Genomic DNA, 26,299 nt, shown 5'->3' on the forward strand with positions numbered 1-26,299 from the left:
CGTCTCCTCATTGCAGGGAGGTAGTCTGGGGAGAGCAACACTTTGAAGAGGCGTTCAAAAGGCTGACACTGGACAAAGGATTGGAGACCCCGGGCATTTAGGCACAGGGCACTGAAGACATTGGGGAGAGAGCCCAGAACTTCGCGGGTGGCAGGTACCTGCCATGAAACACAGAGGATCATTGACTTAAATGTTACATAGTTGTCAGATGTGAGAAGAATTTAGTGTTAAAACTATAAAAAGCTTTAAATCTATTGCTGCCTCATAGGGTTAGCATTAAACAAGCAACATGGAGAGAGCATTTCATCCTTAACTTTGAAGGACATGAGAGAGAAAAGAGCTAATAACCATGTAAACAGTAATGTGGAAATTCAAGATGAAAATTGTGGAGGTAGAATTGAACAGAATATTACATCTTTTTAAAATTACTGCTGGTGCTCCATTTTATGGTATTTTATTGTATTATACAATATTGTACACTTCTATTTTCACCCTTTAATTGTCTTATCTTCTTACTCTGCAAGAGTAAATTGCTCTGAGCATTCCGTTATTTTGGGAAGAGGGCGTGTTAAAAAAATCTTTTAAATAACCTGGAGAAAAGAAGTCTACTTCTTCCATCCCATTACAAAAACAGTCGTTTAGGACATATGCTTAAAAACCATGCAAAGGTCTTAAGTGACATAAATCATTATAACTAATGACTGGGGGTCAAGGAGAGAAAAAACAAATAGCACAGAATACCTATCATACTTATTCTAAAAGAATGCCTCATCTCAGGTATGCTAACTGATAAATGGACTTGCTTTGCAGTACCAGAATTGGTAACTATTGGGAGTGCAAGACAGGAGATTAGAAGTTACAGGTGCAGCCTATTTATCCACGGATTTTTATTTTGTCTCAACGTGAATGGGGTGGGGGTACTAAAAGTCACACACACCTTTGCCTCCTTTGCCCTGCGCTGGCGTCTCACTCCATTTCCAGGTAGCCCAAAACACTGCAAAAAGGCTCCGCCTAGCCCAGGCAGGGAAATAGCCCTGGAGCCATGGAAGAAGTTCCCCTTGCGAAGGAAGAGTAACACTCTTGGAGCCCCTGAGCAGGCAAAGAGGCTGAAGAGGGGAAGGGGGGGCAGAAAACCTCTGTAGCCAGAACACGTGGAGCGTGTGCTCTCTCTCTCTCTCTCTCTCTCACTCACACACACATAGGGGCAGGTGCGGTAGCAACAGAGGGGATTGATTTCAAAAACCCTGGGAGTGTTTGCCGAATCCCCCCCCCCCAAAGATGGTGCAGGCCACCACCAACACAAGCAAGCCTTCCCAGCAATCAAACCATGAGATTTAAGCTACAATCCTCTCCACACTTTCCTGGGAGTAAGCCCCAATGACAACAATGGGGCTTACTTCTGAGTAGAAATCAATAGGACTGGACTCTTAAAAGCTCAGCATCCCACCTGTAAAAGGGGAAGGAGGGGGAGGCAGAGGGGAGGGGACTGATAACAGCTGTCTTAGTTTCCTTCCAGCCCCAAGTGTGAGGCTGCATCATACCTTCGTAATTCTATAGAATTTAGCACAACTCATTTTTTGTTAATCTCGGATAAATAGGCTCTACCTGTACTCAGAACTTCCCCAACACAAAGCAATTTGAATGTTCTACAGAAAGGCAGCTATCAATGAGACACTCACATCTTTAATAAGGAGAGCATGCAACATGACATCTGTTAGGCCATTGTCCTGCAGGGAGGACAGCAGTGAAGGCTCTTGGAACACGAAGACTGTTACCACTTCAGTGGCTGCGGGGAAAAAGCAAACGATGAGGCCAGTCTGACTTCAGCAAGGAACTTCAGTAACCAGGTATACATACAGAAAATGTATCTACAATCCCCACTCCCATGTCATTACTCGAGGGCAGGGGTCTCTAAACTTTTTGGCTAGAGGGCCACATCAAATATCTGGTGTGGTGTTGAGGTCTGGGAAAAAAATTTAAATATGAAGTTTTAATAAATAAGAGATGAACTTAGAACCGTGAATAAATGAATGAATTGGCTCATTCATTCAACCTCTCTGGACCTCAGAACACACTCCAGATGCAACCAGAGCACAGTTCTGGTCGTGTTCAGTTGAGTGGGCCAGAGGCTTTCAGGGGACAAGAGGCTGGCCGCGGGCCAGATAGAGGCTTGCTGCAGGCCGCATCTGGCCCCCGGGCCAGGGTTTGGAGACCCCTGCTCTAGGGTGTGGAAAGATCAAGTAACCCATAATCAGTAAGAACCAAGGGGCTAAGCCAGGAGAGATGCAGCCCAGAGAAAACAGATAAGAAATGCACTATCTTCTAGTACTACACTCGCACTCACCAAGCAAGAAGAGCGATGGCCCATAATATTCTGCATTGCTGATAATGTGTTTCAGAGAGGTAGGCAGAGAGCCATCCATCACTAGAATGAGAGGGGAGGGGAAGAAATGAGTTAAGCCACAGATACATGACGAACTATTTGAAGCACTTACACTCAGGACTGCATACACTTCCACTATTCTGCATGCTGCATACAGGTTGTGCTGGGAGGTGGCTGCAGTTCAGTGGCAGAGCCTACATTTTCTTTGCATGCAGAAGCTTCCATGTTCAATCCCTGGTACCATCTCCATGGTGGGTTGGGAAAAGACTTCTGCCAAACTGCTACTGTCAGTCAAGTGTAGACAATACTACATCCAAAAGACATATTGCCTGACTCCATATGCACAAAATTTTTATATATAAATAATCCAGCCATTTTGTTCAACTGTCTAATTTATTCTTGTTTTTCTAGACAAGGGGAGAGGCAAAGAGCTATGCAGGGCATTGTCACTCCTGGCTTTACTCTTGCTACACTGTTAAAAGATACTCCATGTACTGTTCTATTTTATTTTTTAAAGTATTTTTATGTATTTTTGTATTAATGGTTTTTATTGTTTTTCTCTTTAATACCATAAATAAAATAAATCTATTTTTAAAAAGTAAAATAGTCTTCATAAAGCCTTCACAACAAAAAATGTCTTTCAGGCCTTCACAAACATTTATAAGATCAGGCTCTGATGAACAAGGTTGGCAAGGTTATTCCCCAGAACAGTAACAACTTCCAAAAAGAAGCCTGGCATTGACTTTTCAGTACTTTACATTGTCCCATGACAGAACCTTCAACAACTGTGACAAAGGTAACAAGGTCATGTAAACAGAGGTGTTCTTTACAATGTGCTGCCCAAATGAAGGCAGACAAAGAATTCTAGAATGAAAGCGTTTGGTGCCTTTAATTATATGGCTATCAGCATCTACTGGCAACTACCCCACTAAGAGACAAAGATATTGCACATTAAGTATCAACTGAACAAAGGAAAACTGGACAGAAAATCATGGGCTTCCATCCAACATCCCATTCACCAGATACTCCAAAGAAGCCTCACCATGGCGTATGCCATCTGAGAAAGCTGGGTCCTGAATGGCCTTTTTCAGGAAATTCAACATTGATTTGAGAAGCGCTGCTCGCTGAGGAATACACTGGACTCCTGAAGTAGGAAAAAGATCAGAAAGCAAATCAGTTAATGATAAATACTTTGACTGATACAACAAGAGATCTTTTATAAAATTGGCGCATACCGCTTCGGGGGGAGACTATTGTGTTTGCGCTGCTACTGGGAGTGATGGCACTTGGGGTCCTTGCTTCAACTGCAACTTCTTGTCGTTGCTCCCCAGATGTGGAAGGTCCTGGGCTGCTCTCCATGGCTACATCAGAAACTGGATGTTTCAAAGTGGGAAGAAATGGATTCCATTTGAGGAAAAAATATATTCTCAATATTTTAGACATTGTAACCCTACTCTTTCACTGTACAAAATGTGCCAAGCTGACTTAGAACAAAAAATAATATACCACTAAGATACTCTTCAACACAATTTAACAAACCCAGCAATGACAGTAGAAGACTGATTGGCACTAAAGAATCAGAAACAAGTAACTGAGACTTCGAACCAAGTCTCTCACGCAAAGACCTTGAGTCTAGAGAAGTTGGCTTAAGTTCTATCTGTTCCTTTGCCAACCAGCTATAACTCTGGAACAGGGGTGCCCAAATCCCAGCCCGCGGGCCACTTGTGGCCCGCTGCAGGTCCCAATCCGGCCCCCAGGGGGTCCTCCCATCTCCTATGGGCACTCGGCCCTCACCCCAGCCCGCAATGGCCTGCAGCGCGAGCTCCGCGCCTTGTTTTCCCTCTCTGCTGCTGAGCTCAGTGGCAGCGAAGGAAAGACAAGCCCAGCCACACGCAGGGCCTTTTATAGTGGGAAGGTAACGTGAGACTTGCAGGTCTCGGGTTACTTCCCACTATAAAAGACCCTGCGCGCTTGTCGGCTTGTCTCTTCCTGCCTTGCCCATGGGCTGGGCTCCCCTCCCCTCCCCTCCTGCAACCTGAGCCAAAGGAGTGCAGGAGAGAGAGAGAGAGATGGGGGGGAGGTCTCTCCCTGCCTTGCCCATGGGCTGGGCTGGGCTCCGCTTGGCTGAGCTCAGCTCCCCTCCTGCAACCTGAGCCAGGGGAGTGCAGGGGGGAGAGAGAGAGATCACAAGTGAGGGAGGGAAGCCCAGCCCCGCCCACAGCACATGTCACAGAGGGAGGGAGGGAGGGCTGGTTGGATGGCTGGCCAGGAAGGCAGGCAGGCAGGAGCACATGCCGCCCCAGCTAGCGAGGAAGGGCAGTTAGGTGGGCAGGCAGGCAAGCAGCTGGGCGAGCAGGCAGGCAGCCAAGTGGGTGAGCAGGTGGCCAAGCAGGAGCACATACCGCCCAAGCGAAGGAGGGAGGGCGAGGGGATAGGCGAGCAGGCAGGTGTATGTGTGTGAAAGTGTGGAAGATTCCCCCCCCCCTTAGTAGGGTGAATGGGATCATAAACTGGCATGAAGTTCTCCCCCCCCCTTAATTAGGGTGAATGGGATCATAAACTGGATTGAATTCATTCATATTCATTTATGTAAATTTATTCAAATTTGAAAAGTAAATTGATTCTTTTTTTCCAGCCCCAACACAGTGTCAGAGAGATGTTGTGGCCCTCCTGCCAAAAACTTTGAGCACCCCTGCTCTGGAATGTTCATCTACTCCACCTAGAAGCTGCACCTCGTGTGCAAAAGAAACAGGAATGATTTAATTATTACTTCTCAAAGCTCGACAACTCTCCCTGCCCCAGAGCACCAAGATAATCAGTAACAAGATTCATTGATGGAATGGGGGCCCCCCAAATCCAGCAGGTCTGGCTCAAATCAAACTTGCCATCAGCTCCAACTGAGAAACAGGCATAGTTACCTAAAAACAACTAGGGGGGGCCGCGTATCTGTGGTTCCACTTAACAGTGGATCGGATCCTTGTGTCCCTGTCATGAATATGTACATGTTAGGCCTAGGCTGGCAGTAGAAGCCTGAACCACACTAAGACAATGTAACTGAGAAGTGGCTAGCCGTCCCTAGCTGCAAGAATGTGAGTAAATAAAAAGATTGTTGTCTCTCCTTTGCTGGCCAGAAAGGACAGACAACAAGAATTACAACCCACTGGAATGTTAACACCTCAACAGACTGAGAGGCGCCTGATCAAGCATGATGGAGTGCAGCTATGGATCTCCAATTGGGAGGAGTAAAGAACTATGAGGGGCTAGCAACCAGGCCAACTTTAAGAAACTTCAGTCCTCATTACTAGACCTCAATGAGCACTTGGTAGCTTGCTGAACAGCTAGGCAGGATTCTGAACCTTTGTCCCCAACAGGCAATGAAACAACTTAATAAACTAAAATATCTTTTACTAAGTACATAAGGTTACATAAAGTTACAGTAAGGCAGCAAATGCTAGAGGCAAAAACATCTAGGAAACATATCAGCAATAAAATAATAAAGCTAGCTGGCTATCTCTATTAATCCCTGCTAAAACCGGAAGCAATGTTTTTCCTCAGTCATTCCGAGGCCTTCAGAGGCTGCTGGCAAATGCATGCAGCTTCTGCGGGGCTCAGAGCACCCTCCAGAGGCGGGTGGGGGTGTCCCCCCTTATCAACAGATTCAGCTATCCATGGGGGAGTTCTAGAATGGATAATGGGGGGACACCTGTACCTTTTAGCCCCGCCAATCCTATTTTAATTAGTTTCAAACCACCAACCCATGCATGCTCTGCTGTATTAGAGACATTACAGAAGCACGCTACAAAATTGCACATCCTGAATCTTACTTAAAAAAATATTACCTTCTGTATCTGTCTCCATCTCTTCACCCTCTTGGGTAGCAGCGGCGGCGGCGGCAGCAGGTCTCTGGATCTTTGGCTTTATTACAAAGGGGCATTCCCTTCGGCACAGGTCTGCCTCATGCTAAAACACAAGTTAAAGGAAGCTAATTTGAATGCAGAACTCTACTAGATAACTTTGAAAGTCAATCATTAATACACTGGAGTAAAAATATCCAGTTTAAGAAATTGAGTGTTAACTGTTCTTAAACAAACCTAAACAAGAAAAGTCCACATGAGAAAGCATGCAGAAAGCAGTATATTTCTTGAGCTTGCCACAAGGGATAACTATGCTGTTCATGTGTGCAAATATGGGCCTCTCATTTGTGAGACATCTACAGGTTACCAGCGTTCTCCACATCTAAATTACTAAAGATTTGCACTGAAAGGACCAAGACTGAAAAGAGGAATTTACCTCTAATCTGTAGATGAAGATAGAGAGGCCGCTGTGAGACTGGAAAGCTGCCATATCTAGGTTTGTGATTAAGTCCACTACACGGACTGCTCTTGTCACAAAAGTGATCTGGTCCTGTTCATCCCCCAAGAACTTGATCACCTAGAAAAAAAGGATAAACACAGCAAGGGTAAAATGTGAAGAACCACCAAACTAATCATCCCGTATACCTGGAATTAACAGTCATCGAAAAGCCTTTGCTTCAAACTACCCTCCAAACTACCTAGCCCTCCAAACTACCTAGCCCTAAAAAAAGCCCTCCAACCTACCAAGTCCTAACCTATCTAGCCCTCCAAACTACCTAGCCCTTAAAAAAGCCTCATTTAAAACAAAGCAGTAATAAAAGACTGATTACGATCCTAAACCGGTTAGAATCCTATGCACACTTACTAGAGAGTAAGACCAACGGAATATAGTCAGACATTTTTGAGAAAATGTATACAGAACAGCACTGTATACATTCATGCTGTTTGTTTACACCAGTGATTGTCAACCTTTTTTCTCTCATGGCACACTGACAGGGTACTAAAATTGTCAATGCACATCATCAGTTTTTGGACAATTGACAAGGCACACCATGCTGTTGGTGGGGGCTCATATCCCCCAATGGTCCTAATAATAAATGTGCCTCCACCAAACTCCTGCAGCACACCTGGAGACCATTAGCAGAACAGCAGTGTGCCACAGCATAGTAGTTGAAAATGGCTGGCTTAAACACATACTAGCCTGCCTGGTACTTTAATATTTTAGGGTCTCAAAGGGCAACTACTGGCCCAGCTCAGAGGTCATACAGAGCCAGGATTGAATTCTGATTTCATACAATTCTGAATGTCATACAATTCATACAATGGTGCCTAGACTTGGCACCGTGGGTGTTCACACTCCCCAATCTCCTTTTTTGTGCAGGAGGGAGGATGGATTCTACTTCCAATCTTGGCTTGGGACAAGCCATGATCTGTTACATCACTGAACTTGGGCAGCCCATCTTAGTCTAACCAAAGTTTGCCAATATATCAACTTCAGATTCGAGTATCCATAAGATATTGTTGGAAAAAGCCCAGATTACCCAGTTCAAAAATCACAACAGTTAGCTTGTTCTAAGTCTGCATCAAGGTTAGTCCTTTTTTTCCCTTGTGCATAACCCAAGGCTAGGATTCAGTCTGAGCTCCATGTCTTATCTTGAACATTTCACAGGCATGCAATGAAAAAGCATTAAGCTGTTTCTGCCCAATGTTGCATATATATACACAACAGGGATCAAATGTTTACACCTGTGGGCTGGGCAGAAATGGGTTTAATTAAGCCATGTTCTGACCAAGTTACGCACACTTACGTTTTGTCAAGAGAAGTCTGACTAGAAATATCTTAACCACAGAATGTGCAAAGTGCCATGATATGGAAGGAAGCGTTTCCTACAGCTGGTAGCAGATTTGCCAACATCTAAATACATAACACCAAATGGGCAAAATTTATTCTAGAAACAGCAACAGAAGGAAGACATGGAATAAGAACACAGCACCACTGCATATATAAAAGTTCCAATATGCTGTGCATTCTATAACAGATTTAAAAGCACTGAATGCCATTTTTGTGTTTCAAACAGAAAATAGGCAAACAACTGCCTTTTTCTTTGGAAATTCCAGCCCTACTCATCCTTGCCAAACTCGCATTACCTTTAGTAAAGCTTCCATCATGCCACAAGAGACTAGGGCTTCTCCTCCTGCATCATAGCTTGCCAGGTGATAGAGGAAGGAGAAGAGTGCTGTGGCAAACTGGTGAGGATATGGCTCCATGGAAGGATCTGGAGTGGGGGAAAGAAGCAGCATTAGATTTCAGTGGGAACAACAAAGCAGCAAAGTAACACCCAACTATGCTAGATACCTCTTTGCCCACGAATACTTACCAATCATGGCCTGTATACAATTCCGGACCAAGACTGGCAAAAATCCATGGTAGGATGCAGTTCCAGTGCAGTCAATAATACTGCTGAGTTTTGGAGTCCGCTCCAAGTGCACAATGGAAGTCAGTGTCCTCAGTGAGGCAGCTTTGATGTCCTGTCAAGGAGAAAGCAGAAAATTAGGCATCTAGGCTATAGTGAAGAACTTGGGCTATATCAAATAAATGTCACACCTCCACTAAGAGAACAGATCAACAGCATAAGACGCTTATGGGCAAAGAGGCATTTTTTCAAGTGATGCTGCTCTTACATGTAATGGGAAGAGTAACTGTCTCTATTCACCCCAATGCAGCATCTTTTCTAGTTGCTGTTTGCTGAGGTTCTTCTGCATTTTTTAAACATGTGAGCCTTCTTGGGATAGGAATCAATTTGGTTTTTTCTACAAACTGCTCCGTGAACTTTATTGTTGAAATGTGGTATATACAAGAGGTCAGCAACAAGCTTCAGAAAACAAGACAGCAAAGCAGAAAAAGTCTTAGAATCTTGACACCTCCTGAAGGCAACCCACTGCAACAGGGCTGGCCCAAGATCTTCTGGCTCATGAGGCAACTCTTTGCCACAGGATGTGGTGATGGCGACTGGCCTGGACGCCTTTAAAAGGGGATTGGACAAGTTTCTGGAGGAAAAATCCATTACGGGGTACAAGCCATGATGTGTATGCGCAACCTCCTGATTTTAGAAATGGGTTATGTCAGAATGCCAGATGCAAGGGAGGGCACCAGGAGGAGGTCTCTTGTTATCTGGTGTGCTCCCTGGGGCATTTGGTGGGCTGCTATGAGATACAGGAAGCTGGACTAGATGGGCCTATGGCCTGATCCAGTGGGGCTGTTCTTATGTTCTTAATATACCAAATGCTGCCTCCCCATTCCAGTGGCACACCAGTTGCTGCTCTTCCTCCCACTCACTTGCCTCAAAAGCAGTTCTCAACGCTATAGTTCACCCGTCACCTCTACAATTCCTCTTCTACTCCATCCCACTTTCTTTCCAAATTCAGGAAGCAAGAGGAGGAAGAGCACCAGGGACAGGTGAAGGGGAACACTGTCTTCTAATTCAGTGCCTGAGACAGTCAGCCTCATGAGTGGGCCACCCCTGTAGCTCAAAACCAATACCTTGGAGGAAACAAAGGTGAAAGCTATGCAGCTATTTTTCCATCCCAAACAAGCAACAAGGAAAGACCACATAGGTGACCTACCATTAACTGCTTGTCTGTTATCTGCAATACATCCACTAGCTCCTCTATCAAGCCATTGTATAGTATGCTGTTGGCAGATTCCTGCAAGGCATTTGAATACACTGTGGAAAAAGAAAGTGTGTCAAGGATTAGCAGCAGTCGACAGTTGTAGGAGGAAAAACATCTATACATGTATAGATGTATAATCTATACATTACTTCACTTGACCAGGTCATACGATGGCCTTTGATCTCAGGATACAGAAGTACAAGTTTCCCTTATTTCCAGCTGTATGCTAGGTGCATTTGCACTGAGGAAGTACTCAGTTTGGCTGTTATACAGTACTAAATTTGGCTCTCTGCTGGTACTAAAATTCTCATCTCTACAGGCACACCGCATCTCCAGCAAATGGCTACTACTGAGCACAGCAACTAAATCAAATGCATCTCCATTGACCCAACACCCTTCCTGATTGTAGTCAGTACACGATATTTCAACAGAACATAAGAAATGCCATAGGAAAGCACATCTGCTCCCTGATCTTCTCTAAGGCATTTCAAGGCATGCAGAAGACAGACACACCCCAAAATACAGAAATCTAAATTTTTTTGTTCTCTCATATTTACGAAATTGAAAGCTGGTAAAGGACAGATTGAGTCTAAACTACAAATCAGAACTTTCTCAGTTCGAATCTTGCCTTTGCCATATGATGGCCTTGGGGAAGCCAGTCCCTCTCATTTGCAGCTATCCTCATCTGCAATATGGGTATAACACAGCTTATCTTACAGGGTTGTTGTAAGGAATATTGCAAGACACCATCAAGTACTTTCAAATGTTCAAAAGCTTTGTACAAATGCTAAATATTATCTTCTATTCATCTAATGTCCCATATTTTTAAATATCTATATGAAGTCATTTGAGATTTGCAAGAGGGGGTAGTTTGGGATATGTGGCAACAAATATATCCACTGCACCTTCTCTGGAACAGTAGGACACCAATTACTGCCATGTGTATCATGATACCCTCCTGTTCATACTATAAATGCAATGAACTCCATATGGAGCTGCTCTTGAAGACTTTTCAGAAACTTTCAGCAAGCTCACAGCTATTTTCAAAGACGGAACCCAATTACTAGCTGGGACTAGCCCTAGGGATTGTCACCTCAGCGCTAAACAGTTAGGTACCAGTTTTTTTGCCACAGTTCAAGATGCTCCCCTCAACCTGAATCTGATCTTACTCCCAGATGAATCCCCTTTTTCCTCATTTGCTCAGGTAAAACAAAACTCTTATTTAGATTACAGCATACTGGAAGGTCAGACTGGTGGTTATTAGGAGCAAGTCTTTTTCATTAACAGCACCTGCATTGAAATTCCTTTGCTAGAGAGATCTGCATACTTCCCATTACAGTCTTACTAAACCATACAACAACTATTGGTCAAAAGGGAACCTAGAAACCTAAAATAATGAATAGTTATTTGAACTGGGTCCTCAAAAATTCTCTCTGCATATTGTCAATGACCATGTTATAAAACAAGTTCCCACTGAAACATAGCAGTGCCCTCAATGATATTAAGCCATCCTGTGCGATCTTGACAAAGTCATGTGGCAGTCAGTAAACCACAATTTGCATATTTCAAGTCCTCTAGGACAGTGTTTCTCAACGTCTGTCCCCCACCACAGCACTTCATATGGTCCCCCTATTGGAAGTACCACAAGTAACTGGCAATTATATCATCACTAGTTACTTTCAGATTGGGAGGCAAACGATGTGACAAACATCAGCAAGAGACTCAAGGCAGACGGGAGGGCTTTTTTGAGCATGCAAGAAGTACGCACTGGAGCCGAGCCTCCTACTGCTGCTTTATGTTGCATTGCTGGTGTTGTTGTCAAGTACTGGGAGTCAGGGAGTCCTGCGAGTACCACCAGGCACCACCTTAATTAGCATCAGTGGTACAAGTACCACTGGTTGAGAAACACTGTTCCAGGATGTTATTAAGCCATCTTTTCTTGGTCTTTTTCTAGTACTTTTAGGCATCATACTTGCTTAACTAGACGGGAATTGTTCATACATTATATGGCCAAACCAGCATAACCTAGATTTAAAAACCTGCATAGATGGTGGTTTCTCATCTGCTTGAACCCAAACATCTTTATTTCTCCATCGTTGCCACCACCTAACTTTCATTATTTTACATAGACTGTGCGTGGCAAAACTGTCTATTTTCTGTTGATCATATTTCTCTAAGGTCTAGATCTAGCAGCCATATAGTAAAGTAGGAATAATTATGGTCATAAAAATTTTGTTTGTCATGCTTCTTAAAAGGTGCCACTATTCCACACTGATTTGGTTGAACTTTGCATATGTAGCTGTTGCTAGGCCAGTTCTTCTAATCATGTGGAGTGCACTTTTGAAATAAAATAAGACAAGGGACTGAGTTACTCGCACAAACCCCATGTTCTTCCCTTTCAGTCTGCACAGTGCCACAGATGACAATCCACCCACCTCTATCCTCACCTAATATAGAAATGGCGTGCAGTCTGGCCTGAACAGCTTGTAATCGCTTTTTATGATTGGAAAAGCCATGGGCCAGGCGAATGTGTGTAAACAACAGCATCTACAAGAAAAAAATAGTCAATAGCATTACAATAAAGCCATACCCACACCCACACAGAGTAAGCAGACATCTCTCATACTATTATGGTTAGCTGAGGTTCACTTGGACTTCATCTACACATGCAATGGTCTGAGGAGGTAGAATGGATTGCATTGCCAAGGTGCAACTTTTTTTTTAATGTGTCCCCCCAATTCTAAAAAACCACAAACAGAAAACTTGCACAATAAATACAAGGTTGTATCTTTTGTGCTAGTCTCCTATTTTCAGGGGGGTTTTTGCATTCAAAATGTGAGTCTTTCCCTGCAGTCTCAAATGATCTCATTCTGCTGTGTGTACAGGTCTAGCCCTGAAAAGCTGAATTTGATGAATCCTTAGATAGTTACTGTCAACCAACATAATCCTAATACCAATCAGTCCCCATTTCCTTACATTATTAGTGAATGCAATATAAAAGAGAATTCATCACATTATAGCATGTATGCAATAAGGAAATCCTGTCAAATCTTGCAACAATGCAATGAAAACAGAAGCCAGGAATCCCAAACCTTTCCCCTCCTCTTCCCTTGTAGAATCATTTGATTCTATTCATACTGCTAAGGGAACTCAGGAGTCTTAATGCAATAGTTTAGACATGGAATTATCTCCTAAACTATCTGATCTGTTTTCCTTTGTATCAAATCAGAAGTTTGGCAATGCAACCTTTTCCTTCAACATACCTGTTTATCCTTTGGGATGCTGTACATTTTGGTGAGGGATTCCATAATTTCAGAGGGGCTTTCTGAAATCTGAATTTGGGAAACAGAAGTTGCTTAGAAAGGAATATAGTGGTGAGATCATAAGAAAAAACTGCCACTGAATAAGGGTGACCATAGCATACCTTGTCAAGCTGTTCTATGTGGATATAATGTAGTGTGTTGCTGGTAGTCTGGAAAAAAAAAAAGCAAAGAGGTTTTGGAGATCATTTTCAATCTCTCATTTAGAAGCCAAGGAACAGTAGCAATTGTGACATGCTTGAACAACCACATGAGTGGTGACTTTGATTAACAATCACACCTGGCCTTTATGGGACATTTAAACTGTATATACAGGGTGAACCAAAAGTAGGTGGACAGTAGGTGGAATAGGGTTTGTGTTAGGGTTATACTATAACGATGGTGTTCATTATAACTATGGCATTTGTGTTATATTATATTAAATTATATTTAATTGCATTAGTAAATAGAACTGTATATGTAATCTCAAAATTTAACTGTATAGGTAATCTCAAAATAAATGTTATCATTTACTGTCCACCTACTTTTGGTTCACCCTGTATAATCAGCATAAATTACTATGCTGGCAACCCCTACTTGAGCAAGTACCATTGTCCCCAAAAATCCGCACCTAGAAAAAAACAAACATTTTTAGAGGAGAAAAATGCAGGACGAATTTCTTCACAAGCATACAGGAGTTACCTCGAAAATTTTGAGGGAATTTGTCATCTACACTGTAGTGTTCCTGTCTGATTTGGGGCTATTCTGTAAATGTTTCAACTACTCAGTTTTCACCCAAGTCCTGAACAAATTGGAAAGTCTATGGAAGCATGCTCACAACACCCAGTGTGTGATTTGGGAAGGGAGGGAAAGTCTGAAATGTTCACACCTAGCAAGAGACCTAACCCCCAAAGAGATTCTTAAGCCACAGGAAAGCAAACTCTCTCAAAGACAGAAGGCCAATAGTGTGGCTTCAACAACACTGAATCCCTATCATCACCACCAACTTCAAGGAGTTGAGAAACATATTCAATTACCAGGCACAGGAGCTAGAGCAGAGGCAGCCACGGGGTGGCCTGTGACAACCTCCAACTTGAGTTAATCAAGTTACTGAAAGCGTCTGGGAATAGGAAGACTGGCTGCTAGCACCTTCTCATACCTAAAGTAACTTCCTCCATCTTAGAATTCACTCACTGGTTAACAGCCAGATGACTGAGGGGCAGTGCTTCCCATTTCTCTTAGAGACTGAACAGGAAGCACCATAATCTCTTTTCCAATCCAATGTGGGTTTTTTATTTTGTTTTGTTGCCAAATCTTGCTCCCACCCACTTCCCACAGAACCCTACAAGAACAAGTCTGTAGGAGACTCACCCTTTTGTCCACTTTGACCTCGGCCCCTGGCTCTGCATAGAATTCAAAGTGTAGTGTAGTTGCACTGGGAGGGTATTTCTGTGTACAGATCACAGTATGGAATCAGAACAAACCAGATGGCATAAACACTCACTCTAAAATCAAACCACCCTTTTCCTGAACTTTGGGGGAGGGTGCACTAGCTTAACAGAGAACAATGCACCCTGGTACTGAGATCACCCTCTTGTAGCAGTCTAAAAAACAATCCCACCCCCATCCTGCTCCTTGCATCTTTTAAATTTATTTTTAATTTAATTTTTTGCACAGGTGGGAGGAGGAAGAGAGTTAAGATGTAAGAAGTTAGGATTAGGTATGAAGACATGGTGATGCAGAGGAATCCCTGCCAATACCCAAACACAACAGCACTAGCCAAAAAGATGCAGGACAACTAAGCTATGGTCTATACCTGTGCTTCCAGAAGTCCCATATACTATGACTAACAATGTGTGTAAGACAATTGAGCCTTGCACCTCCCAGGTGACAAAAGCTTTTTGTGATGGCTGAAACAGATCAAAGGGACAATCTCCACAATGCTAGGCCAGAGGTGGTACTTCAGAACACAGTGCCATCAGACCTTATTGGCTTAATGACCCACAAGAGCCCTAGAATCAGTGCAAAAAAAGTCACTCGGGCATTTCCAAACATGGCTACCAGCAATTAGTACAGCGCCAAGCCAGGAAGTACCTCAAAAGGAGGGGCGCTTCCTATTCCAGAGGTTTAAAAGTAACCATCATTATTTTGATGTAATGACAGCTGCACTGCCTGTGCCAATCCTGCCAACAGACAGGCACAACAAGCAAGCTACATGGGTATTAATTCTGAGTGAACATGGAGGTGGTAGGTAAGTGGCACTCTGACCCTCCACAGTACACTCCATTTAGAGACACCCATATCGATCTTTCAGGTATTTATATCCAGCCTGTGCCTCCAGAGAGCCCCAAAAGCAGCTTACATTTTAAGAACAATATAGTAATAAAAAAAACTCAGGAGCAGTCTCTATAGGCGCTAGTGTTACAAAACCCCCTTTGGCCCAGGCACTACTACTCCCCCCCCCCCATACAGGCATCTTAAGTAGTTCTGAGAAGAGGCTGCCCCAATATATACTGCAAACAATGAAAAAGCTTCACTCCAGAAAATGTAGCCATTTCAACACATAAGCACTGAGCTGCTCAACACCAAAGCAAACACTGAAAAATCAGGTCTCAAAAGAATGGTTTATATGAGAACTCTAACTTTTAGAACACCACTGTAAACTGGAGTTCCTACCAGTTGATGGGAGTACCGCTGAAGGAGTCAAGTGTTATGCAGAATGAAGAGGCACTCCAAAACTCCCATACAGAAACATCAAAAGTTTCCAGATGTGTTCCTAAATGTATCCAAGTAGCTACTTTAATAGTTATGATTATTCACTCAAAAGAACGAGGAACTATACTGCAGCAGAGACAGCCAACAATTTCAGGTTTCAAGTCTTGGTACTGCAGTCTCTTTCTCTAAATGTTAAAGGCATAACCTTCACAAGGCCTGTTCTAAATACTACATAGTAATTTATAATTTCCAACATAATGCAGAATGCTGCATTTTATAGACTTTTGTCCATTAGATAGACCAAATCTGTTTCCAAGAAGAGAAGATTGTTTACCAAGGCTTCTACTTAATATCAACAACATGAGAGACCTTGTATAATGCACTTGGGAAAGGACAATCCAAGTTGTCCTCAATATTGGAAAGTAACCGGGAATTAGTTCTACACACTACAAGTCAAGCTACCAATTGCAAAACGGTAGGAAAAGGGAAGGAAAACTCAAAATGGAACACTTACCAGCATGTGCAAATCTCTACAACATTCTGCCAGGCCAAAGCCATTCTCTTTGCCACCCCAACTCTATAGAACAGGAGGAGAAAAAAAGAGAGGATAAATGAACCGCTGTACCATGCAAAACCTTAGCTCCAGAGGGAAAATTCAGCTGCGCATCTTGCATGGACCTGATTAAGAGAAAAGTGAAGTTCTTGTGGCTTGTTTGTCATTCACTGCTTCATTAAAATCCTAAAAAGTGCTCAACAGAAGCAAAGCAATGGTATGCGTGTCTCTCTGGCCGTGAACACCTTGCTTCATAGCTAGTTCTGATGATGATTGCAAAAGCAACTAACAAATTCTTAATAATGCTTAGAAGACTGGTGACAATGAAAAAGTCAATCGCATTCAGCATGTCCAGCCCCCATGGAAAAATCTACTGGGAATACTACTAAACACAAAGTTATCAAACTCTATATCGAAACTCTACATCAGGGGTGTCAAACTCGTTTCATACAGAGAGCCAAAGTTAGCATGCAGGGCTCCAGCTGAGGGCTGGAAGTGATGTCATTAAGCAGAAAGTGACATCATTAAGCAACTAATGGCCAGAAATCAGAACCTGTTCTCATATAGAAACTCATTAACTGCAAATTACAGAAGAGAAAATATGCAAATCTTGATCATATTTCAAGTTTTGGGAAAGCCCAATTTTCATGTGGGCTGCCATTTCAGCTGCAACACCTTGGCAGCTGAGAGCCTGAGGGCCAGATAGAAAGCTTCTGGGGGCTGCATCCGGCCCCCGGGCCTTATGTTTGACACCCCTGCTCTACATGGAAGAGGATCGCAAAGCTCAATTTAGAAATCACTTGGTTCAGAGTTGGCCACATCTATCCAGTGCTCATCATGACACAGAAGCCCAAGACTGTAACAGGCACAGTCAACTGAACCCTGCAACTCAACATCTACTTGAAGTGGCCTACAGAATCATTGTTTGTGCCCCTGAGAAAAGCACAAAGGCACAGCAAACACAGACCAAGGAGCTGTACATCTCTCCTTGTACATGTCACTTTATCATAGCCTCCACGAAGAATATTTACAAGGTCCTCATCTGTACCTCCCTTGATTCCCCACCTAAGTGCCCCACTGAATCAGGACAAAAGCTCATCTAGTCCAGCTTCCTGTATCTCACTGGCCCACCAGATGCCTCAGGGAACACACAAGACAACAAGAGACATGCATCCTCCCTTGCATCTGGCATTCTGAGGTAGCCTACTTCTAAAATCAGGAGGCTGCACATACCCATCATGGCTTGTCACCTGTGATGGACTTTTCCTCCAGAAATTTGTCCAATGCCCTTTTAAAGGCATCCAGGCTAGATGCCATCACCACATCCTGTGGCAAGGAGTTCCACAGACTAATTACACACTAGGTAAAGAAATATTTTCCTTTGTCCTAACTCTTCCAACACTCAATTTTAGCAGATGACCGCTGATTCTGGTGTTGCGAGAGGGAAAATTATCCAACCCCTGCATAATTTTGTATGTTTCAATCATCTCTCTCCTCTGGCGCCTTTTTCCTAGACCAAAGAGCCCCAAATGCTGTAGCCTTTCCACATAAGGGAGATGCCCCAGCCCAGTAATCATTCTGGCCACTCTCTTCTGCATCTTTTCCATTTTCACGATATCATTTTTGAGATGTGGCAACCAAAACTGGATGCAATACTCCAGATCTGGCCTTATCAACGATTTATACAATGGCATTATAATATTAGCCGTTTTTAGTCTCAATATCTTTCCTAATGTTCCCAAGCATGGCATTAGCCTTCTTCACTGCCACTGCACACTGAGTGGACTTTTTCTTTTTTTTTAATTAAGAACAAAGAAAAAGAAAAAGTAAAAAGAAAGATATTGCAAGTTGTGTGGCAAGTGCAGAGATCTCAACCTATATTTCTTTGTTCTACTACAAAATCATACAACATATTGGCTATCAGATCTTACATACTATTACTTATTCAAAAATACATTTTCAACATCAAAGAAAAATGAGGAAAAAATGAAAATTAAATCCCTTATTTATCAAATCCATAGGTTATTTGGCCCATTTTCCCCTCAATGTGCAGGAAGTCTATGAATGGTTTCCAATTGTCCATAAGTTTTTACTGACTTGTCTTTAAGAAGAATTGTAAGTTTATCCATTTCTGCCAGATCCAATACCTTTAGCCACCATTCTTCCAGTGCAGGTATCTCTGGAACTTTCCAGTATCTAGCATACAATATTCTTGCAACAGTTATCATATATAAGAACATAATTTCATAGTCTTTCTGAATTGAATTATCTAATATTCCCAACAAAAAAGGTTCGGGTTTCATTTCTAAATTTACCTTAAGTATCAACTGCATTTCCTGGTGTATCAAAATCCAATATTTTTTCGTTTTTGTACAGATCCACCACATATGGTAAATGTTCCTTCTTGTCTTTTACACTTCCAATATCTACTTGGTACATTTTAGCCAATTTACCTGGTGTCAAATACTATCTATACATCATTTCATAAAAGTTTTCTTTAAGATTTACATATTGGTCGACACTTTCACCAGGCTCTCCACCAGCAACCAAAGACCTCTCATCTGATCTGTCACAGACATCTCAGAACCCATTAGCCCAGCAGTTCTCAAACTTCCAGGGAGTTTGAGCCCTGCAGTAAGGCCTTGCAGGGAAGGGGGGAGGCAGCGATGTGACTGCCAGGACCTTGTCGCTGTGAAGGGATATAGGGGCTTGGCTGGACTTACTAGAGATTCCTGCAGCCTCCCGGGGCTGTGGGGAGCCCTGCGCAACCATCTGCAGGGCTCCCCAAAGCTTAAAAAGTTAAAGCGCAGCGATCACGCTCCACCTCCGCAAAATTAGAAATGAACTGCAATTGCTTCGCTTTCACTTTTTAAGCTTCAGGGAGACCTGCAGACATTGCGCAGGGCTCCCTTCACCCCCAGAAGGCTGCTGCAGGGACAAGTACAGTCCCTGTGCCCCATTCTCCCAGTTCAGAGAGATCCTTCTGGAGCTCTTCACAATCCTTTCTGGTCTTCACTACTCAGAAGCAGTGCTCATCTCTGTTTCCAAGCCAAGGGAGCCAGCATTGTCCGAAGACATCTTCGGTGGTCATGGGGCCAGCATGACTAAATGCCGAAGCACACGGAGCACTGTTACCTTCCCACCAATGTGGTACCTATTTATCTACTTGCATTTACATGCTTTCAAACTCCCAGGTTGGCAGGAGCTGAGGCAAGTAACAGGAGCTCACCCTTTTAATTTGTCAATTAGGTCTCTTTTAACCTCTGACTTAATTCCTTAGTCGGGAGGAGCTGTTTGAGCAGCGTTATCTGTCCAAGTTCTACTGGCGTGAAGACAGATGCAAATAACTCATTTCTCTGCCATCTCCAAGTCTCCTTTTATCTCCCCTTTCCCTCCCTCACTGTCCAGTGGGCCAACCAATTCTCTAGCATATCTGAAGAAGCTTTTATTATTCCCCTTAATGCTGCTGGCTCCTCAAAGTCTTTCTTGGCCTCCAGAATCATCATCTTGCATTTCTTTTGCCACAGTTTTTATTTGCCGCATTAGGGCAAGATTTCCATTTACGGAAGGAAACTTTCTTGTTCTCTCTAACTTTGCTCGTCAGCCATGCTGGCACTCTCCTGGACTTAGTCGAGCCCTTCTTCTTTTGCAGTATACACTTCTGCTGGGCCTCTACTACTATTGTTTAGCCTCCATGCACTCTGGAGAGATTGGACTCTTTATACCATCCCTCTCAATTTCTAACCAGTCTCCTCATTCAGGGAAGTCTGACCTTTGGAAGTCAAAGGTTTTTGTGTTAGATTTGCTTGGCACTCTTCCCCTGACACGCATGGCAAAACAGACTGCAGCATGGTCACTGTTCCCCAATAGTTCAGTAACATTTACATCTCTAATAAGGTCCTGAGTATGACACAATATTAAATCCAGAGTCACCTATCCTCTGGTGGGCTCTATGACTAGCTGCTCTAAGGCAGACATTTAGCACGTCAAGAAATCTGGTCTCTCTTTCATGACCAGAGCACACACTGACCCAGTAAATAAGGGGATAATTGAAGTCCCCCATGACTACAACCCTGTCTCTCCTTGAAGCTTCCCTGATTTGTTTCCTCATTTCACGGTCCACTTCAGGTTTTTGGTCTGGAGCAGGGGTGCCCAAACCCGGGCCCTGGGGCCACTTGCGGCCCTTGAGGACTCCTGATCCAGCCCTCAGGAAGCTCCTAGTCTCCAATGAGCCTCTGGCCCTCCAGAGACTTGCTGGAGCCCACGCTGGCCTGATGCAACTGCTCTCAGTGTGACAGCCAACTGTTTGACCTCTTGCATGAGCTGTGGGACGCAAGCTCCCTCCACTGCTTGCTGTGTTGCAGCAGCGGCAGCAGAGGAAAGACTGGTCTTGCTTTGTGCAATGCCTTCTAAAGGCCCTGAGCTACTACATTCATTCATATAAGTTTCATCTCTAATATATTCGTTTATGTGAATTTATTCAAATTTGAAATGTAAATTAATTTTTTTTTCCTGGTCCCCAACACAGTGTCAGAGAGATGATGTGGCCCTCCTGCCAAAAAGTTTGGACACCCCTGGTCTGGAGGATGACATCGCTCCTCAAGCCTGGGAATTTAACCCACAGTGATTCTATGGTGGAGTCAGACCCACCTTCAATCTCTACTTTGCTAGATTCTACCCCTTCTTTAACACAGATGGCCACCCCACCTCCAACACACCACTCCCTGCCCTCCTATAGAGTTTATAGCCTGGGATTGTGGTATCCTAGCAATTCTGCTTTCCATCAAGTTTCACTAAGCCCACTATATAAATGTTTTCCCTAGCCACCAAACATTCCAGTTCTCCCATCTTTGCTCGGAGACTTTGAGCATTTGCATAAGCACTTATATACAGAGTCCCCCAAGATGGGGGATAAATACAGAAAAATCAATTTATTGAGGAACAGTGAGTACATACTACTTGCACTTACAAGAATCTTCAGGGTTTTGGTGGATTTTCAAAATTATTGCACTATTCAGTCTCACTATCCACTACCCAAACCATGCAGATGTGTCTCTCACTGCACAGACTCGCTGTGCATTCATGTTTCCATGCTGCCACCCTCTGGTTCTGTCACTCCCGCCACTCAAACCTCATTCAAACTCCGCCAGCACCCATCCAATCAAGCCAAAGTTTAGCATCTCCTATATTACGCACAATCTAAATGTCGTAGAAGGTAAATAATTTGTATGGTTACAATAATTGTAAGGTTACTTTTAATAAAATAAAATATAGTTTGTATGGTTTGTATAAATGTATACAATTATATGGTTATTATAACCATTACAACTTGTATAAAAGTATAAATGACAATATTTCAAAACAAGCTTGGGGGTGGTTCTTCCAAATCATTCAGTCCAAGCAGAGTCTATCCCATTATTTATTATGTAAAAGTAGTAACAGGAACAAGGATCTGATCCCCCCTGTGCATGTTCTTGAATGAAGAGGTATCTGTTTAGACAAGGGTGTCCTTGTGGGCTGTCACTGGTCCAGCTCAGGAGTGGGCAAACATTTTTGGTAGGAGGGCCAGATCATTTCTCTGACACTGTGTTGGTGGGCCAGAAAAAAAGAATTAATTTACATTTCAAATTTCAATGAATTTACATAAATGAATATATTCGAGGAGGAACTTGTATGAATGAATAAATACTGAGCTAATTTATAATACGCATGAGAACTATAATACAGGCATGTAGAACCACATGAGAACTATGAACTGTTTGCCACACACCTTTGCACATTGAAAACATACAGACCAAGCCAGAAACACAAGTTGTTCAGAGGCAATGGGGTGTGTGTTAAAATAATGCCCAGGGAAAAGCAGAACACACACTGAGACTATAAAAGGCTTTACTCTAACTTGGTTCATAGCTCGTATCTGGCGATCGCAACTGGCAGTCATGGGCCACACAGGATTCAAAAGTCTCTGTCGGGCCAGAGGCTCATTGGACAATGGGGTCTCCCTGTGGGTCTGATTGAGGGACTCCAAGGGCCACAAATGGCTCCCAGGCCAGCGTCTGCCCACCCCTGGTCCAGCCAAATGATGTGTAAAGACTGAACCACCCTGGAACCACTGAAGAATGCAGTTATTTCCCATCTTCCAAGTTTATTCATTTACTGAAAAACGTATTTCACTGAACGAGTGAGTGCAATTGCATCAAGTCTTGCAGAGCGAAAGGAAATAAATTTAGATATGGTTCTTTCCCTTTCTGCTCTTCACCTCTGCTTCACCTGCTTTCAAGTCCTTTTTGCCTATCTGTTTCCATTTCCCCCTACACATTAGGACCTGTGACACACAAGAGTGTCCAAAGGACAATAACCTCTAGGATTCAAACTGTCCATAAGCCTAAACGTCAAGCCTGCCAAGAATATAATAGCCCTAAAGTTAGTCATAGATTGAACTACCTTCTTATGGCACAAATTGTGTGCTGATCTCACCATATAGCAAAGAAAAAGCAATGCATTAAAACATCCCACCAGGCACCTGCCAAAGAGAGTGACCCAGTTCACATCGCACCAAATCATTCTGTAAACTACCTTTGTCTTTTTTGTTTCTCATCTTGTCTGATTGATAGCACATAATCCTTTAACAGATTTGTTCCCATGAACAGGTTCTGCCAAGATGACGCACAAAGCAAATCAAATTAAGGTATTTAGGATTTTAATGTATCATCCGTTTATCATAAGATCATAAGAAAAATATCCATCTTCATGCTCCAACAGTGGGATCAATACACAATATTCCAGTCACAATATGGCTGGAACATGCAACGCACAATATACAGCACCAAAACACAACAGATGCTTAAAGCCTAAAAAAGCAAGAGAGGAAAAACCAAATTTAAGTAGCAAATGTATTTGATATCTCTTGACTTACTGCTGCTGTGACTAGATTTGTTAGGACCAGGATGACCATCAGTGGTCTAAGTGCAGGGCAGAGATGGAATAACAGGTTTTGAATCGTTATTATAACTAGATTTATTATGTTCTACTCCACTACTACAGCTTCAAAAGAAGTATCAAAAAGAGAAGATAAGAACACAAACTTGGTTTCTATACCAGGAAGTTCTTACACATTTCTTACCTCTGCCAAATGCTGCAGCCGAGACAGAAGAGGCATCCTCTTGTCAGAACCCAGACGTGTGATGTAATTGGAGCGTTTGCTAAACACATATAGGAGATTCAGCACTGCAAGAACCACTTGCATATCTGAGGAAGCCAACAGCGTTGTCAAGTGCTAGATGAAGACAAGAGAAATTATTTGAGACACTCCCGAGCCCCTACTTGCCTTCACTCCTAGAGAAGTAATTTCAGGTCTCATCTGAGCTTGAAAGATCTCCAGGCTGCCATTGTTTTGTACTAAGTTTAAAGGTTAGGTTCCCCAATTCAAATCCTATTTCTGCTATGAGCAAAGTAGCCTTAAGCAAACTACTATCACCTCAACCCACCTCCTAATTAATTCCATTATTAGTATGGAAGTACTACTAGTGACATACGTACACAGACAGTGGTGTTATAAGGATTACCTCTATAGAGCTGTATAGGTGGCGAGAAAAACTGTATTCTATGAGGAGTGCTGTGAAGTTCAGCACTGACAGCAGCAGGGACTTCAGCTGTTCCCTCTCTGGCCGGTCGCACACCAACATCCACGACATGTTCTCCACCGTCTGCCCAGCATCTGCCAGGATGCCATCAAATCTGTCTAGCAGGTCCACCCAGTGGTAAAGTTCACACTGAAAAGGGGGGAAACAAAAATCATGAAAAAAACAGTATCAGTGACGGAAAGGTGCCACAGACTTGTTGGGAAAGGGGCTACTGTTACTCCACATGCAGCCTTTACCTCCTTTCATTATCAGTCAGTTTAATTCATTTGAAAAGGGGTGACTCCAAGAGCTAACTAACGAATTTCAGATCCAACACAAAGGTGAGATGCATGCTTACTTGAAAGTAAATCCCACTGCACTTTCAAACACATAAGCACAAAATTAACTTATAAACTTCTTTATGAAAAGTGAACTGATCAGCATTATATTCAGGAGTTTTAAGCCTTAACCCTCCAGGTTCAGTCACATACATTTGAAGCCTACATTCTCCTCACCTTTTATCATAAACCCTTAAGAGTTCCCCAAGACAATAAAAAACCTATAGTTGTCCCTGCCTGACAAACACTATGCACAATCCTCTGCTAATTCTTTCGCCCCTGAACTGCTCGCCACCCACCTTCCCAATATTCCATGTTTTGATCTGTTGAAGTTCCAGCAGCAGCTGTTCATCGTTGCAAACCTTAAGTTTGTCAATCAAGGCTCTGCAATCTGCAGGCTGAAAAGAAAAAAATGGAGAAATAGCATAAGCAGCACACTCACTGCTCCTGTGTGATGAATCCTCTTTTTCACAAGGTAAGTGACCTTTTTTTAAAAAAAAAAAAAAAGAAGAAAAACCCACTATCTCTCCCAAATCTAATGCACATGCACACATACACTCCAAAACATAATTGAATGTAATGTGCTTATGTGTACAAGACAAAAAAGCCTTCTTTCCAAATTTCTTTTTCCCCCCCAGAACCAGTCTGTAACATAACTTCTGAAGATTCCAGTATGGAATAATCTAGGAAATGCACTCCACTCATCTCATGTCACATCACATGACCCACAAGGTAGACTCAGTTAGGGGACACACTAAAATCATAATGTAGTATAGCAGTGTTTCTCAACATCTGCCCTCCGCCATACCACTTCACAAGGTCCACCTATTCGACATGCCACCAGAAGTAACTGGCAATGACATCATCATCAGTTACTTCTGGGTTGGGAGGCCACATGTGACATGGCAAACACCAGTAAGAGGTTCAGGGTGGGAGGGAAGGCTTTTTCCAGCATGAAAAAGCATGCTTTGGAGCTCTGCCCACCTAACCAAGCCTTCTGCTGTTTGTTGTGTTCTTAGTCTCGCTGCTTGGTGGCAGGTGTCAGAGGATCCTGTGAGTACCACCAGACACCACCTCAAGTACCACTGGTGGTACCCATACCACTGGTTGAGAAATGCTGTAATTTAGAACACTGTTCAGAGTTAAGCAGCCTTTGCTCAATTCTTCTTGGAGTCCCTTGTTGTAGAAATAATGATTTACACTAGGAGTCTATTTCAGTAGTTACAGGTTCAGAGTTATTGGTAACCTTTGCTTTCCTAAAGCTGTTTAATTTTTAACACATTGTGATCTCCTATTTTTCCCACTCACCTATTTGAAAGTTCCTGGAAAGGTACCAATACAGAAGTATGAGACTAACAGCCCAATCCTAACCAGCCCAGCATCGGCAGAATAAGCATATGCACTGTTGCAAATGTGCCATAAGACACATGGCAGTTTGGAAGCTTGTGGCGACAGCAGAAAGGCCTGCACTGGCCTGCCAGCATCAGTTGAAGGACTGTGCCCACCAGAGCAGGTAGGTTCTCCATGGGCCAGCAGGGGAGGGTGGAACAGAGGCAGTGAGGGAGTGGAACAGGGCAGGGGGAGGGAATGGCAGCAGTGACTACTGATATATCCTATCCCCCTTCCCAGTTCTGATTTCACAAGACAGTAATTTTGCTGGCAAAAGCCCAAGTAGCCCCATAGTAACTGTTGGGGCTTCCTTGGGGAGACAACCAACAGCCTCTGTTCCCATCATGGATACAGCAGAAGCCGTTTCAACACCACTGCAGTGCAGGAATCTCGATAGGACTATACCATAAGGCTGCCAATCCTGCCCACCCTTAGTTGGGAGTAAGCTCAAGTGAACTCAGTGGGACTTCTGAA

General features: G+C 43.2%; 1 protein-coding gene across 10 annotated transcripts in view; it reads right to left on the reverse strand.

The window, feature by feature from the left end:
- HUWE1 (HECT, UBA and WWE domain containing E3 ubiquitin protein ligase 1) overlaps positions 1–26,299 on the reverse strand; it is a 119,139-nt gene that overhangs the window by 68,085 nt on the left and 24,755 nt on the right. For 9 of the 10 annotated variants that reach the window (XM_066614323.1, XM_066614324.1, XM_066614328.1 and 6 more), the window contains 18 exons: positions 24,736–24,834; positions 24,042–24,248; positions 23,600–23,752; positions 16,438–16,500; positions 14,580–14,657; positions 13,334–13,381; positions 13,173–13,241; positions 12,357–12,456; positions 9,862–9,962; positions 8,616–8,766; positions 8,386–8,513; positions 6,674–6,814; positions 6,223–6,343; positions 3,619–3,756; positions 3,426–3,527; positions 2,345–2,425; positions 1,680–1,786; positions 1–158 (listed from right to left, as the gene is read on the reverse strand). The exon at positions 1–158 is cut by the window's left edge and continues 20 nt beyond it. In XM_066614323.1, coding sequence (XP_066470420.1) covers positions 1–158; positions 1,680–1,786; positions 2,345–2,425; positions 3,426–3,527; positions 3,619–3,756; positions 6,223–6,343; positions 6,674–6,814; positions 8,386–8,513; positions 8,616–8,766; positions 9,862–9,962; positions 12,357–12,456; positions 13,173–13,241; positions 13,334–13,381; positions 14,580–14,657; positions 16,438–16,500; positions 23,600–23,752; positions 24,042–24,248; positions 24,736–24,834 — 2,045 coding nt within the window. The remainder of the gene's footprint in view (positions 159–1,679; positions 1,787–2,344; positions 2,426–3,425; positions 3,528–3,618; positions 3,757–6,222; positions 6,344–6,673; positions 6,815–8,385; positions 8,514–8,615; positions 8,767–9,861; positions 9,963–12,356; positions 12,457–13,172; positions 13,242–13,333; positions 13,382–14,579; positions 14,658–16,437; positions 16,501–23,599; positions 23,753–24,041; positions 24,249–24,735; positions 24,835–26,299) is intronic. The other variant, XM_066614331.1, reaches the window with a different exon arrangement.

Source organism: Tiliqua scincoides, chromosome 2 (assembly GCF_035046505.1).
Source record: "Tiliqua scincoides isolate rTilSci1 chromosome 2, rTilSci1.hap2, whole genome shotgun sequence".
Taxonomy (NCBI): domain Eukaryota; kingdom Metazoa; phylum Chordata; class Lepidosauria; order Squamata; family Scincidae; genus Tiliqua; species Tiliqua scincoides.